The 14,361-nt window shown below is 47.9% G+C and overlaps 1 protein-coding gene across 3 annotated transcripts in view; it reads right to left on the reverse strand.

Annotated features, from left to right (window-relative positions):
* LOC148672083 (MAP/microtubule affinity-regulating kinase 4-like) overlaps positions 1 to 7,749 on the reverse strand; it is a 46,321-nt gene extending 38,572 nt beyond the window's left edge. For all 3 annotated transcript variants that reach the window (XM_088627434.1, XM_088627437.1, XM_088627436.1), the window contains exon 1: positions 6,687 to 7,749. In XM_088627434.1, coding sequence (XP_088483560.1) covers positions 6,687 to 6,737 — 51 coding nt within the window. In that variant the 5' untranslated portion in view covers positions 6,738 to 7,749. The remainder of the gene's footprint in view (positions 1 to 6,686) is intronic.
* Between the last annotated feature and the right edge of the window lie 6,612 nt (positions 7,750 to 14,361).

Genomic DNA, 14,361 nt, shown 5'->3' on the forward strand with positions numbered 1-14,361 from the left:
TACAGGGATTTCCCTGTATCCACCCCCACCAGCAGTGCGGTGTTACCGTCACAGGCACACGTCAGGGGCAGTGTTCCGCTGAGCCATGATGTGTTCAGGGTGTCTGGCCCTGCCACAGTGGCCTTGCTGGGCTCCTGGGAGAGAGAGAGAGAGAGAGAGCACCAGGCCCTGTGGTCACGGACACTTTTTAAAAGACCAGACTCAAATGGTGCTATAAAAAGGAAGGCAGCTTGCCCACACGAGAAGCTCGTCTCTAAAGAGAAAAGAGAGAGAAGTGTCTCTAAAAAAAATGCTCTCGGAAACACCCACTGTATACCGTACACATTCATAGGAAGAGATACTGAGGGCTAATTTTAAAAACCACCCAGGCGTCTGAGCTGGTAGTAGTGGCTGACATAGAGGCCCTGTTCAGAAAGGAAAAAAGGAAACTAAGGCTATATGGACAGGAGCTGCTGCATACATGCCAAAAAATAGAAAAAGAGTAGAATGATTGAGTGTGTTGATGCATGCGGGTTTACTCCCAGCTCACATGAGTCCTGCAGCCTGGCTTGGCTGTCCCTGACAGCAGCCAAAACAATGGGTCTTCCTTCCCCTCGGCTTCCTGCGAGAGGGGCAGGGCAGGAGGGGTCATGGCCGCCAGAGCCCCGTGTCTCTTCAGCGGCCGAAGGGGAAGGAGGAGACGGGGCTGAGCGGAGGGGTGGGGCCGGGCAGATTTCACAACCCACCAGTGCTGCAACTTCCTCCCCAGCCGAGTCGGCACGCTGAGGGAGTTTCTGTAACGGTTTCGCGCACGGGGACTGCGGGGATGGGCAGGAACACCATGACATCCCTCATTCCTCGAGGTCAACACAAAACCTCACCCTGAAGCAGAACAGGGAGCGAGTTCGTCCCTTAAATGAAGAAAAAAGAGCCAGAGATAATATCTAAGCGACAGCCGCCGAAGATGGGGCTTGCTTCCTTATCAACTGGGGGAGGGGGGCTTGGAGAAAACAGCCTGCAGCCCCTACAGAGCTCTTAGCCCAGCTGCTGTGCGATGGCAGTCTGCACCTCCTCACACAGAGCCCTGTGGTTATGGAGAACAAGCTGAAGATGCTGACTCACGGGGAGTCCGCATACTGTAGAGCAGACACGATGGGGTCCAGGGATCCTATCCTCTGACGACCGTAGAGGCGAGACGGGCTGAACACTGAAGGTCTGCAATCAGGAGTCCCACTGTAAAACAGCTTTGTCTACTCCAGATTTTAATTCCTGCAGGGCTCTTCCACAGACTGTACTGTGACTGTACTGTGAAGCACAAGAGCATTACTTCCTATTTCTTTCTCTTTACGTTCCTGCCTGTGCCAATTAACTCTTTGATATTACGCCTGACATGGCCAGCTTTCTGGCTGGAGCCGCAGTGTGAAAACCAGACGGGAGATCAACCTGCTTAGCAACAGGGAATCTCATGTGCTCGTAAACAGATGCAACCTTTGAGACAAAACAAAAATCCCCTAAAACCAGCCGTTAATGTGGTTATCTGACTGTTGTTCATCTGGAGTCGGCCTTACTCCAGATTCGTGTGGCGTATTGGTGTCACTTTGCCACTTTCTGGTCCTTCACGGACTACAACTGAATTTTTTTAATTGCGATTACAAGGGCTTTCTTGTCCAGAGTGTACAGTCAGCATGGCTTTCTGAGCCGAAGGAAAACAGCAGCCACAGCCCGAGCAGCGTGGCCAGCAAGATCCTGAAACGCACTCGCCGTGGGCCAAACCTCACCTGCACTCGACAGGCACTGCTTTTATTCTGCGAGACGAAGTTAACCAAGGATCTCCCACCGTCAGCACAGTGCTGGAAGACCCTACCAGGGTCATCTGCTGATTATTCAGGAGAAAAAAAAAGAGGAACAGCTGCAGACAGCAGCACATTCTTAGGAAACACTGTCAACGTTAAGGACATAGACAGTTTACAGACACCAGGAAGCCATGGTTTGGTTTGGCATTACCCTCAAAAGACACGAATGTTCAATGACATGGCTGACAGCTTGTTCCATACTCCCACAACCCTTTGTCCCTCTGCTTCTCAGTCTCGAATGCACTTCCCTGCAGAGTCCACCTGTGTCCTGGAGGTCAGACTTCCCTGTTGATTCCAGCAATCGCCTTTGAAGTCCAAAACTCTCAATAGAAAGGGAACAACAGTTTTCCTTACACCTCACCCAAGCACCTAACTCCCGAGAGCTGATTACACAGCTCCAGCTCCACCGTCCACTGCATCCAACAGCACCTGGAAACTGGACTTCAATCCCACTCTGGTTTCTTGGAACACAATGAATCCCTACTCACTCCTTTATAACACGTCCACTTCTGCGTCGAGTTCTGCACAAAGAGCGAAAAGCCCCTTGTGCATAAAGAATCAGTAAAACAAGGACACAGGTAGCAGAGAGGCCCTTTCGCTGTTCTCTGATCGCACAGGTCCAGGGTGTCCAACATCTGGCATGCAAGTGAGGGCCTTCTGGTTCCATCTGAAAACCAAGTACGCTGGGCTCATCACCACGTGGGGCGCTGTACGTGTCGGAGGAGGGGCCTTTCCTAACCCACGCCTTTACCCTGATCCAAATGAAAGATGCTTCTAGTTTCACGTACCCCGTTTCAGTAAGACTGGAGCCCCAGGGAGGTCGCCCACCGTGCTGGCACCCCTGTGAAAGCATGCTGGCTTATTTCCCCAGGCCACACCCAGACAGCATCCCTCCACACGAGACACTGGCGCACGGTGCCGCCTCACGGCTGTGCCTCACAGAGTACAAGATGGAGCCACACAAGGAATGCGGGGGGAACATTATGAAATTAAAGCCCTGATTAAAAAAAACAGCGAGACAGACGGAGACATTACTTCTCATCAACACACACATTTCACAGAGCAGCTCAGCAGAAAGAGATGAGCTCCGGTGCAGCGAGAGCAAAAAGGGAAAACTGAATAGATAAGGCGGGTTTTCTACAGAGGGCTTGGTACAGTCGTTTTCCGACTTTCCTCTCTGAATTTCTTGAGCAAAATAAACCCCTCGCTAAAAAGAAATAAACTTGAATTAAAATCTCCACCTTGACACTTCTGAGAGATGGGCGTTTCCATGGTTACCATCATGTGTGTTGCGTCATTTGTTCCGTCGTCGACACGGTAACACAGTTTTCACGAGTGCCTCCTGGCATGTTTTGATCACTCTGAGCACTCAGAGCACCACGCTGGCACGATACATAAAATAAAATGAGCAGAAACGCAAGGCATCTTTCTCTCAGCGGCTGTCCTGTTCGTTCGTCATCACAAACCCAGTGCTTCTACACGTGGTCAGCTGACTTTTTCGTTTCCTTCTTCTTGTGGCGGGATTGCACACACAGGCCCGAGCTCAACAAGACGAGCAAGCTTGACGCAGAACTAACGCGGCCATGGCAAAACACAAGCCAAGAAACAGGAGAACATCAAACCGCACCTGCAGCAGTTACAGACGTACACAGAACGCTTGTAGAAACTCGGCGCGGGCGGTGCCTGCAACACAGTAATCGTGCCAACAGAGGGCAGTCGCTTAACTTCACAGCAAGCAAAAAATGAGCAAGGGGACCCCTCCCAAAAGAGAAAAACTACCAACGGGGATCCTCTCCCTCCCGAAACCATGTGCCGGTCACTGGATGCTCCACCCCAAGTTACAAAGACAGCCAGTAGCTCCTTAGGTAAAAGCTCCTAGGGCACTGATATGACACAGACGTCTGTATTCCAGCGTCTTGGTGTGCTGAATCTTGGAAGGTCTTTATCCACGTAATGCACCATCTTAAAACAGCAAGGCTCCTTGTGAAGTCCTACAGGTTTATTTGACCAAGCTAGCTTTGTACAAAGCCATTTTTACAAAACTAGATATTTATGAGAAGGGCAGCTCAGAGGAGTATTAAAACTCAAGGAATCCATGACCCTATCAAAACCTCTCCCTGACAAACAGGCCCCGTTTTGGATCTGTTTTTCTGAGCACAGCACTCACTCTGACCCTCCTAAAAAACACTTTGGCTTCTCGTGAACGGTTGGGTACAGCCTCATGTGAAAGGCAGGGATTTTGAGCACTTTGGTTCGAGTCCTGAGATCTGTGGCTCCCCAGAGTGCTGAAAACTTGCTATGTGGATGTAAGGTGTTTAGCGCCAGCCTCACCAAGTCCAGCTATACTGTAGGTGCTTTTCAGTCTGTAGGGATTCTCCATGCTTTTCCCGTGATCAAAGGGATTTTTGCTGGGTGCTGTGCTGCCTCCCATGTCTCGGAGAGGGACCTGCAAGTCAGCTTTGCCACCTGCCCTCTTACAGGATTCGTTCCTAGCTTCCCAGGAGGAGGGACTTTGGGGATACCCAGGTCACCCTATCCAGACTGTGGAGACTCTGGGGCCTCAGTGCCCGAAGCTCGGATTCAAGTGTGGGTAGCCAAGAGTCTGCCCCATGTTTCCTCTGAAATACACGCTCATTGTATACCGTATTCCTCTTTGTTCTACAATGGCGCTCACCGTGAGAAGGCATGCTATAAGACCAGTACAGACTGATCTCACTGCAGCTCTTTCCAGTGGTTTTCACTGCTGTGCTAATCGGGCCAGGAGCCTTCGGGGCACTCTCAGGTGCAGCCCGACGTGAGAAAGGTGTCCCTGCACAAAAACAGCACGCTGAGTGGTCAATTCACTCGGCGGTCCCATCAGGGCTCCCCAGAAAACTGATGTGCGTTCCGGGCCAAAGAGAAAGCTTATGTTCCCTGAACCTTAGCTGCAAATGAAATCATTTCCAGCAGGATTGGCCCTGGTTGAGCATCCACATGGCTGCTCTCTCCTCGCCTCTCTCCCTGGCTGAATAAAGCCTCTTGTGTAAGCAAGGATATTTATTCTGCTGCAATCAGCTGGCCTAGATTTTTTTTTTTTGCATCCATGCTTTCTGTTTCTGTCGCAGATCGTTTGGTTTGAGAGCAGTGATTACAGCACAGCAGTGCGCTAGGCTGTTACAGAACGGCTCCATGTCGTACAGCACCAGCCAGTTTACAGGACCATGTTCGGCACAGCCGGCCGAGAATGAAAGGTTTTGGCTTGCGTGGGGCAGGCTGGAAGAGCCGTAAGCCACACTGCAAGGCTTGTGCCCGAACCCGGCCCTCAAACTCTCCGGCAGACTTGGGGAAGAAACAGTCCAATACGGATGGCTTTCCTCGAAACGCCCCTGGGGCCTCACGGGGTGTCCCCTGAGCTGGGGGAGTCCCTGATGCCGAGACAGGGAAGCGGGTGGGTTTACGAAGCCCCCCTCTCAGCTCAGCTCAGCACACCGAGCCCCATGTGCTTTCCCAGCAGCTTACTGATCCAAGGACCTGGTCGGGCCTTCCCACCACCCGCAGGGCAGGAGTCCTGAGCCGACTGAGGAAGGGCCCCTCCATCCCATTCCTCCTGCTGTGCCACTGCTGAATCCCACCCCTGAGCTCGTGACAGCGAAGACCGGGCAGCTGACGGTCCGCCACAAGCTCTGTCCGTGTAGGAAGTACAACAGGAGCCTGGACACTCGCACACCCACCTCTCCCCATGCCATTTCCCTTCCACAAAGTCACGTGTCTGCAGCCTCGTGTCAGGCCCGTAATGACAGGAGTGGGCTTTTTCCACCCTTTCAGCCTAACTGCTTCACCCATGACTGATCTCCTTCCTTCTCCGTCCTGTTTAAGACAACAGTGCGAACGCTCTCTTCTCACCACAGAGATTATCAGCACGTTACATTTTGCCTGTATTATATCAGAAGTAGGTGTGCTTGGGTTTAAACTGCTCACATAAGCGGTTTAAGTAATTACAATAGCGCAATAAGCCCGTGCGGCAGAGAAGATCTTTACAGTTTATTTACGCTGCTCCCAGCCTGTGGGAGGGGCTGGAATAAAACACACGCATTTTTATTGTTGTTGCGCTCGGCAGCCGGGCCGGCTGTCGCGCGGGGCGCACAAACGCCCAGTAAAGACGCGAATCCGGCACCTCTGCAGCCCCACAGACATGCCACCCAGCGGTGCACCCCTGCCGAGCCCCGCGCCAGCCCCGCGCCAGGCCTGCTGCACGCTGCTCGCGACACAAACCAACCCGCCCGCCCGCCCGGCGGTGCTGCTCACGACCGAACCACGTCAGAGACAGGCGCTACATTGGCGCCGAGAGGTAGCAGCCCTGCCCTGGCATCTTGCTAGCCGGGATTCACGATGATGCATGCGGATGCGTACAGGCGCAGAAGAGACGATCGTGCATAATGCGCACCGCAAACTCTAATGTGCGCAGGACAACATCCATACGGCGCTACAAGCCTTTCCGCGCTTCACAGCGGCTCTGTGCTCTCATCTGACGTGCACACGTGCTGCTGATAAATACCGGGTTTAAAAGGGCAGTTTCGCCATACTCCTTTAAGCCGCACCGGTACGCAGACTATATACAGGACAGTACGTGGTGCATGTGTCCAGATCTGTGGATGTATAAGGAGATACTACCCGCAGAGCTCACAGCGAGAGCGCAGTTAGCTAGTGTTATTAAAGCCTGTCATGTTATTCACAAAGCGCCGTCACAGCCCCCCCACAGCTGAAACAGGGGACCGCGCTAGCACAATTCACCGGCAACCCTCTCTTATGCCAATTCTGACAATTAGCGTGATATTCATTTCAGTGGGGGGGGGGGGGGGGGGTCGTTTAACTTACGTGGTCGGAATTCCTTTCGTTCCCAGATGGTAGTGCTGAGCGAGAAGACATTTTTTTTTTCCCTGAGTTTCCCCTGCTTGACGCGGCTCTGTATACGAACGCTACGTATTTACAAAACTAAAACTGTCTTTAAAATAACAGTCGACATTCCAGTGTCCGTGAGCGCTGCGCCGCCCCTCCTGCGGCCTGGATCCCCTCGGAGGCGCCGGTACCCTCAGACCCGCCGCATTTCCGCGGCTCCGTCACACAGCAGCCGGCCGAAGCGCTACCAGTCCCGGTACCGACGCGCAGAGCCAGAGAGGGGAAAACCCGACAGACGAGCTAGATTCGGTCCATGTTGGGCCGCCGGAGTCCGCGGTTCAGGAAGGGAGCGTCAGGCGTCTGGTTCATTCGGCTTCATAGACGAAGAGAATTCATTTCGGCTCCCTTTCATTGTAATACAGGGGGGTGAAAAAAACAACACTTTCTTCTCCGGTTCAATTAAAGCTCTCGCATACTTGAAATAGGAAAAGCAATGTGTGAAATAACCGAAAAGGAGGAAAACGAGAGAACTCAAATAAAAAAAGAACAAATGTTATACCATCTCGGTAGGAAAGAAAGGAAAATTAAAACAGTTTTTTTCTACTGCCCGAGCCGGTCCAAAAACGTTGGTAAGTGGGGAAAAAACCTTTTCGGCAATAAAACCATCTTCGGTCCATCAATGATCTCGCCAGCAATGTATTTTGTTGGTTTTTTTTCCCCCCGATAAAAAAAAATAATACCCAGTCACCAATAAATACCTTGAGTCATAAAAAAAATAAAATAAAAATGTGAACTATACAGTACCCTGCGAGCCGGGCTCCGGTCTGTAGGGGTAAACAAGCGGTGCCGCTTCAAAAACACACCCCATGTCGGGTATGTACGCGAAATACGCCCCCCCAAAAAGACAGAAATCTAGCAGGACCGGCTAAATTGCTTAAAAATAATCATCTACATCCCCGAAACTGTGTGACAGTCGGGAGAAGGAAGGACGTCAGGACCACAGAAAAAGGGCAGGACAGCGAATTCGGCAGCCCTACCCTTCCCCCACCTTCTTAAAGAGACAAGCCGTCCACTGAGCGAGCAGGCCGGGCGCGGCGTAGAGCTGAGAGCGGCTCGCCGGCTTCTTCACGGCGAGCTGGTGGAGGAGGAGGAGGAGGAGGGGACAGTGATGCAATGTTACAGGGCCCTGCTTGTTTAAACCCGCTTTTGGGACTGAAGTCAATCAGGGAGGAAAATGCGGAGAGACATTTCGGTTTTGTACTTCTGACAGAGTTAAAAAATAAAAGATACCGTTGCGTAAAAGCAGGTAGCGTGTGACCACAACCTCTCTTTAGAATTTTTTTTTTAATTTCTTCCTAGAAAGGTAATTATTTAGCTACTTGTAAAATCCTCTCCTTGTTTGACCACGTCCAATGTACAGTTCTGGGAAAAGTTCAAGTTTCAAAACACGTGATCCTTTACAGCTGCAAGGTATTAGCTAGGAAGGAATCGATTTCTACAGCCAGATGTTGAGGAAAACAGTTTAAGAAGAGCCATCAGTTACCTCCGTGTCCAGTGTGTTTGTATAGTTAATCTGTGCAGCAGCACATTTCCTCCTACATGTGTAAATTAGACAACACCTATAATGCCATCCAGTCAAGAGTAAGAGGTGTTTATAACAGTAATATTAACAACTCAAAGCAATTACCCCCTCATTCATATTAATAAAAAAAAAAACACTTCACGCAAGTAACTTGCTCTGTAAAAAGTCATTTTCTCCAGCGCTGTATATATGCTTGTACATAGTGGTTTTCAATCAAACATGCATGTGACTGCATAAGCATTATTGCTATCATCAAAAACTGGGCAAGATTCCCAATAATAAAATCCTGAAGTGATGAAAATAAGCAGCTCTCCTACTCTCCTAACCGCAGCTGGGTCAATCTGAATACCGTGCTCCTGCCAGACTATTAAGCAAAGCAGTCATGGGCCCCAGTGTGGTTCTCTATCACACTAAATAAGAGTCACTGATTCCTCTCTGCTGGACTGAGCGGGCGGCTCTTTTCCAACAGACTAATCAGTGGTTTTAATTGCAGTCCACCAAAGACAGGTGTGTGCAAAAACTCATGATGGGACAAAGCTGACAGTGCCGTACAATGGATTTCAGTCACCACTCGAAGAGGAGCTCCACAATGATACAGTACCACCCCCTCCACCACCCCCAGTGTGCAGCCCCACCTGGATGATGCACCAGTCCGCTCCCCACACACCAGCTCTCAGTGGGAGGAGAGCAGAGTGATGAAGCCAGTTCAGAGATGGGGGTTATTAGGAGGCCATGACTGGTAAAGGCCAGGGGTAAATTTGGCCAGGACACCGGGATAATACCCCTACTCTTTTCGAGAAATGCCCAGGGATTTTTAATGACCTCAGGACTTCGGTTTTATGTCTCATCCGAAGAACAATACCATTTTATAGTTCAGTGTCCCCGTCACTATACTGGGGTATTTAGACCCATACAGGCTGCAGGGTGAGCACCCCTACTGTCCCCTACTAGTTTTTCCCATCGAGGAACTGGCCAGGCTCACACCTGCTTGGCTTCAGTGGGCTGCCAGCTGTGAGTGGCAGGGTGATATGGCTGCTGGCTAGATTTGGGATTGAGAGACAGGAGCCACTTCTTGACAACAACAGTAACTTTATGTGTGCAAAACTACCTGCCAGAGATGTCTGGAGATGCTGCTCCTTTGGTTTCTTCAGAAAGAGAAGAGAAAATGATCTTCAGGGATCAGTAGGCTGCCTCTGATTTAGACTCTTATGTTCCCAAGTACACAGAAACCCAAGCAGCCCAACGGCTGAATATGTAAGTAAGCAAACAGCCTCTGTGTACAATGTTCTGTTCTGTCAATGTATAATTTTATGATGTATAGCTTTTATGATGCTGACTGGAACGTAACTAACAAGATCACATTGTATGTTTTACAGATCAAAATAGTCCCTTTTGCTCAGACATAAATAACAGGTCGCAAAGGAACAAGTAAGAGGTTTATTCCATGCTGAAAAAAGAAGAAAGAAAACACAACGTTTCGGCCATGGAGCCTTCTTCAGGTGTGACAGGTCTCTGTGTTCACCTCGCTAAATCTCAGCTGCACGTCCCCAGCCAGGTCTTCGAACACACTCAGGCCACCTGCACTCACTGACCGAGGCAGAAAAAAGGACTGAGACAGCCCTCGCTTTTTACGAGCTCAGAACTGGGCAGTGTGAACAAGTTGGTTCGATTCACCAGCATCTTATTTTTCCTTCTTTAGAACTGGCATCTTGGATTTTGAGTTATGATCAGAACTGCCACTGTCTTTATTTTATCTATGGTTTTCCTTTACTCCCTCTTTGTAATAATAATAATAATAATAATAATAATAATAATAATAATAATAATAATAATAATAGCTGCTTTCACATTTGCTTTTTGCCAGACGAAACTATTTTAAGTGGAAGTATTCAGCATTATCTTTATCTTCAAGATTAAAAGACATTTTAAAAGGCTGAGAGCAGGATTTGCTTTGATAGGCGATCCAGTAATGTACACGTAGGCATGTTGACAATGGCAGGCTCACAATATACTAGTACCAACTAATCAATTAGTAATTACTGATCAGTAATCAACTTAATCAACTGTTAAGATGTATGCAAAGTTACCAAACACGATTAAACTTCAAGTGTTGAAGGGGGAACACATACAGGTGAGCACAACCCCAGAACTAGAGAAGGTTTAAGATTACAAATGCTCTGTGGCCTGATGTGGTTTTATTTTGCAAGGCACAACTGATACCAAAACAATTAAGTAAATTTAAATGCAAAAGTTCCCCGGTCAGAGACAAAGGAAGAGTTTAGAGATACAAGCAGCCTTTATCATTCACTGGAGCTGCTAAAGAAAGACCCACCAAACCAGGTCCATGACTTTGGGCCTCCTAACCCCTCTTGAACAAGACCTGGCACAACCTGTCCTGCTAAAATTGGATAATACAAACTAGACCCAGCCAGCTCTGCATTTCAACTCAATGATTCAAAACAAATGACCTCTGATGCCTATATCAGAATACTTTTCAACTGTGTAAATACATGCAAATACAGACAAAATGTATTAATGATCTAGAAAATATGCTCAATGATTGCAATGATTGAGTTCCTTCAAATTATGTCTAAAAGTCTATGAATATTGTGTATAACAGTGGTTGTTTTTTTAATCAATCATAATGTCAAACTGTCATTGTAAAACACACAACAAGCTGTGAAAACATTTCAAAACCAGAGGAATATCTTGGATATCCATTCTTCCAGCTTAGGACTGTTAAGGGAATTCCGTACCAAACACCTCATTAAACATTCTACAGTATACAGTTCCTGGATTCCTCATACATTAATGTTTGAGAAACCCCACCTGCCCTCAATAGGATTCATGTCAGGACTTCCTGATGGAAAACCAGTACTTTCATTTCTCCAGGGCTCTGATGCATAATTGACCTTATGTGTTGGACCACCGTCCTGTTGGACAGCCCAGATATTTTGCACAGTACTGCACTGTGCGTTACCGCATTATATATTTTTGTAGAGCTGAGAGTCAAAACATGAGCATATTGGCCCCCTCTTCCTCTGAGCCTTTTGCCCTCGTCACGAATGGCCCTTAGAGCCCGCTCTCTGTCCTTACCCGAACCTGTTCTGTTTCCACACTCAGAAACACACAAACACCAGGAAAACCACTTAATCCTACGTGAACTCGTCGATATGCCATATGAAACAGCAGTGAGGCGGACACATGGGAGAAGTGGGGCATGGGCTGGAGGTACTGTCACTGACGGGGGTTGAGATGCACGTCAGGTCACAGTGATCAATCCAGCACTAATGGAGGCCTGCAGCTCTGGCTTTGCTTTGCTGCAGACCAGTGTGAAGGACCGGGCCATGAATCTTCCAATGTGGTCATCACGTGTTTGAACCTCTTGCCATGCATAAACCTTTAGCAAAAGTGGATGGTGCTCATACTCAATAATGCAGGCATTAGTCTGCAAGACCCTGCGCTCAGTGGCCATTGCTTTCATAGCCCACAAATTCAAACGTTTCTCTTCCTCACAAAAACAGCTCAGTTCACAAGAGCTGCAGCAGCTGGGCTATGAGCAAAATGAAATACTGTTCACTTTTTAAAGTATGCAGACCACAAAATCCGATTCCGTGCTGCATCTTGCTGTGGTTTACTGTGTTTGTTTCCCTATAAAGGAAACAAAATATATTTTTTTCAGGAGCTTCTGATATAAAGGCATTCAGCAGCATAACAAAATTAGAATTAAATAAGCACTAGTTAAACCACTGTGTATCACAGTATTCCCGTGCTGTTGTAAAGCATAGGAAAGGCCCACTGAAACCACAGGAAATGTCAGTAAAACTATGGTAAAGACAAAGTACGATAACTGACCAATTATAATTGTAAATTTTTGAAAGAAAATAATCCTAAAGGGCTGGTCGGAGGTCTTTGGAAATGAAAAATGTGTTCTGACTGAGGATTGACCACTTACTCTCCCAGTCTGCAGAACAGGAATGCACTCTCCGCGCTCCGTCCTGTCCTTTCACACACCTGCTGCAAGCTGACCCTGTTTGTGCAGACAGAGGCCCACAGCTGCTGCCACCCTGGTTGATGTTCATGGTCATGCCTCGGCCTCCCCGATCAGCTCCGTGACTCCACGCGTTTCCAAAACCACTCACGTCCCCCATGTCAGGTCTGACGACACCAAGGCCACACTCTGCATTCCAGATGACCTCCAAGAAGCTACGTGACAGACCAAGTGTCTCGGAATATGAGTAGGGCCCCTAACGAAGGTCCCCTCGGCTCATATTCTGTTTCTCTATATTTCCATATGAAGTACTGGGAATAAACCTGCCAAGTGTAAGATCTCATTGTGCCCCCTGGAAAATGTTCATTTAGACTAACCAATCAACCCTGACCTGCTTGTTTTGGGGACAAAGAAACCCACTTACACACAAGCAGAGCATACAAACTCCTCACAAACAGGTGCACAGGACCCCGAGGCTGTTGTGTTAACCACTGCACCACAGCGTCCTACCCACTGCAATCTACTTTCAGTCCTGTGACTGGGTCATGATTTGAAGATGATTTGACTTTGACCGGCTTTTACAAGCCATGCCCTGCAGTCCATATGCAGCATTCACTCCAGAGCTTCAGGCTATGTCACAGCCCCCTGAGATCTCCCACACCTTTCCCAATCAGTGCAGGTGCTTTTAGGGTCAGCACAACCTTTCCCAGGCTAGAGCCAGCACTGACCAGCAATGTTCGGCACTGAGCTTTTAACCCTTCAGAGAGGGGTTCCTCACCTGCAGGCCTGATAAAAGAAATATCAACCTTCTGAAGTGACACTGAAGGAAGCCCTTTGTGTCTTTCTGAGACACTGACAGAGCAGCAGAAAGGCAGAAGCTCATGAACTCCTGAATCAATCTCTCAGGGCTCATCTTGAGGAAGCAGCTGCAACGCTCTGAACACAACTAAGACTGAAAAGCAGCCTTACTAGAATGAGATGGTTTGACTTCGGAGATCATCCCCACTGCAGAGACAAATATCAAGCACAAATGAGGATGGACACAAACAATCTGGAAGAGTGATCATGTGCATCACTCAAAATAGCGATTCAAGTCTAATCAACTTTTTTTCTCATCAGCTTTTAAAATAAAATATAATTGCATGATGATTATTACCCTACAGAGTAGAGGAGTTAACAAATTCTACCTACACTGTGATCTAACACTGCCATCTAGCAGTTATAAGCGTAACAGCACTGTTCCATTTCCCTCTATCTCACACCTTTATTTCGTCAACCATTCATCATTACAGACTTAAAGACTCACAATGTTAACAGGGCAATATTGAATTACCCGGTCTGAGTCACCAGAACTCACATGTAGTTTGAACCTGCAGGGTCTCAATTTCACTGCTCTGTATATAAAGCACATATTCTCTTTATCAAATAACCCATGTCCTAATGTTCAGCTGATTCACTGTATTTGGAATTCATAGCCCTATCTAAAACTTCTGATTAAAATATTAAAATTTATTTTCATCTTTTTCTCTGTGAAATATTCAAAGCTAATTTCCCGAACAAAATGTTCACGTTTAATCAGTAGCTACACACTGCCCCCTTCTGTTCACAAAAGTAACTGTGCTCCTAAATTTCAATTTAACTCATTTCAATTCAATAGTTTTATTGGCTTGATAAGATAAGAACACTTTATCAGCCCTATACAATTTCTTGCATTAGGAATTCATCTTTTCACATAACCCAGCTTTCTCTCCATGAGACACACAGACAGGGAGAGAAGCTGGGGGTCAGAGCGCAGGGTCAGTCATTTATACAGCACCCCTGGAGCAGTTGGGGTTAGGGGCCTTGCTCAGGGGCCCAACAGAGTAGGATTTCTCTGCCGGCTGTGGGATACAAACCGGCAACCTTCCAGCCACAGGCGCAGATCCTGAGCCACAGAGCCACTGCTCAGCCCCAGTGATCAATGAATTACAGTGTTGGCAAAGCTGTAACTATTAAAAAGATATTAAAATACATTTACAGTACAAACATATCAGTAAACATTAAAAGACACTACATGAGCCATACTATTATTTGAGAGTACC

Source organism: Lepisosteus platostomus, chromosome 4, assembly GCF_059453375.1.
Source record: "Lepisosteus platostomus isolate fLepPlt1 chromosome 4, fLepPlt1.hap1, whole genome shotgun sequence".
In the NCBI taxonomy this organism is placed as follows: Eukaryota; Metazoa; Chordata; class Actinopteri; order Semionotiformes; family Lepisosteidae; genus Lepisosteus; species Lepisosteus platostomus.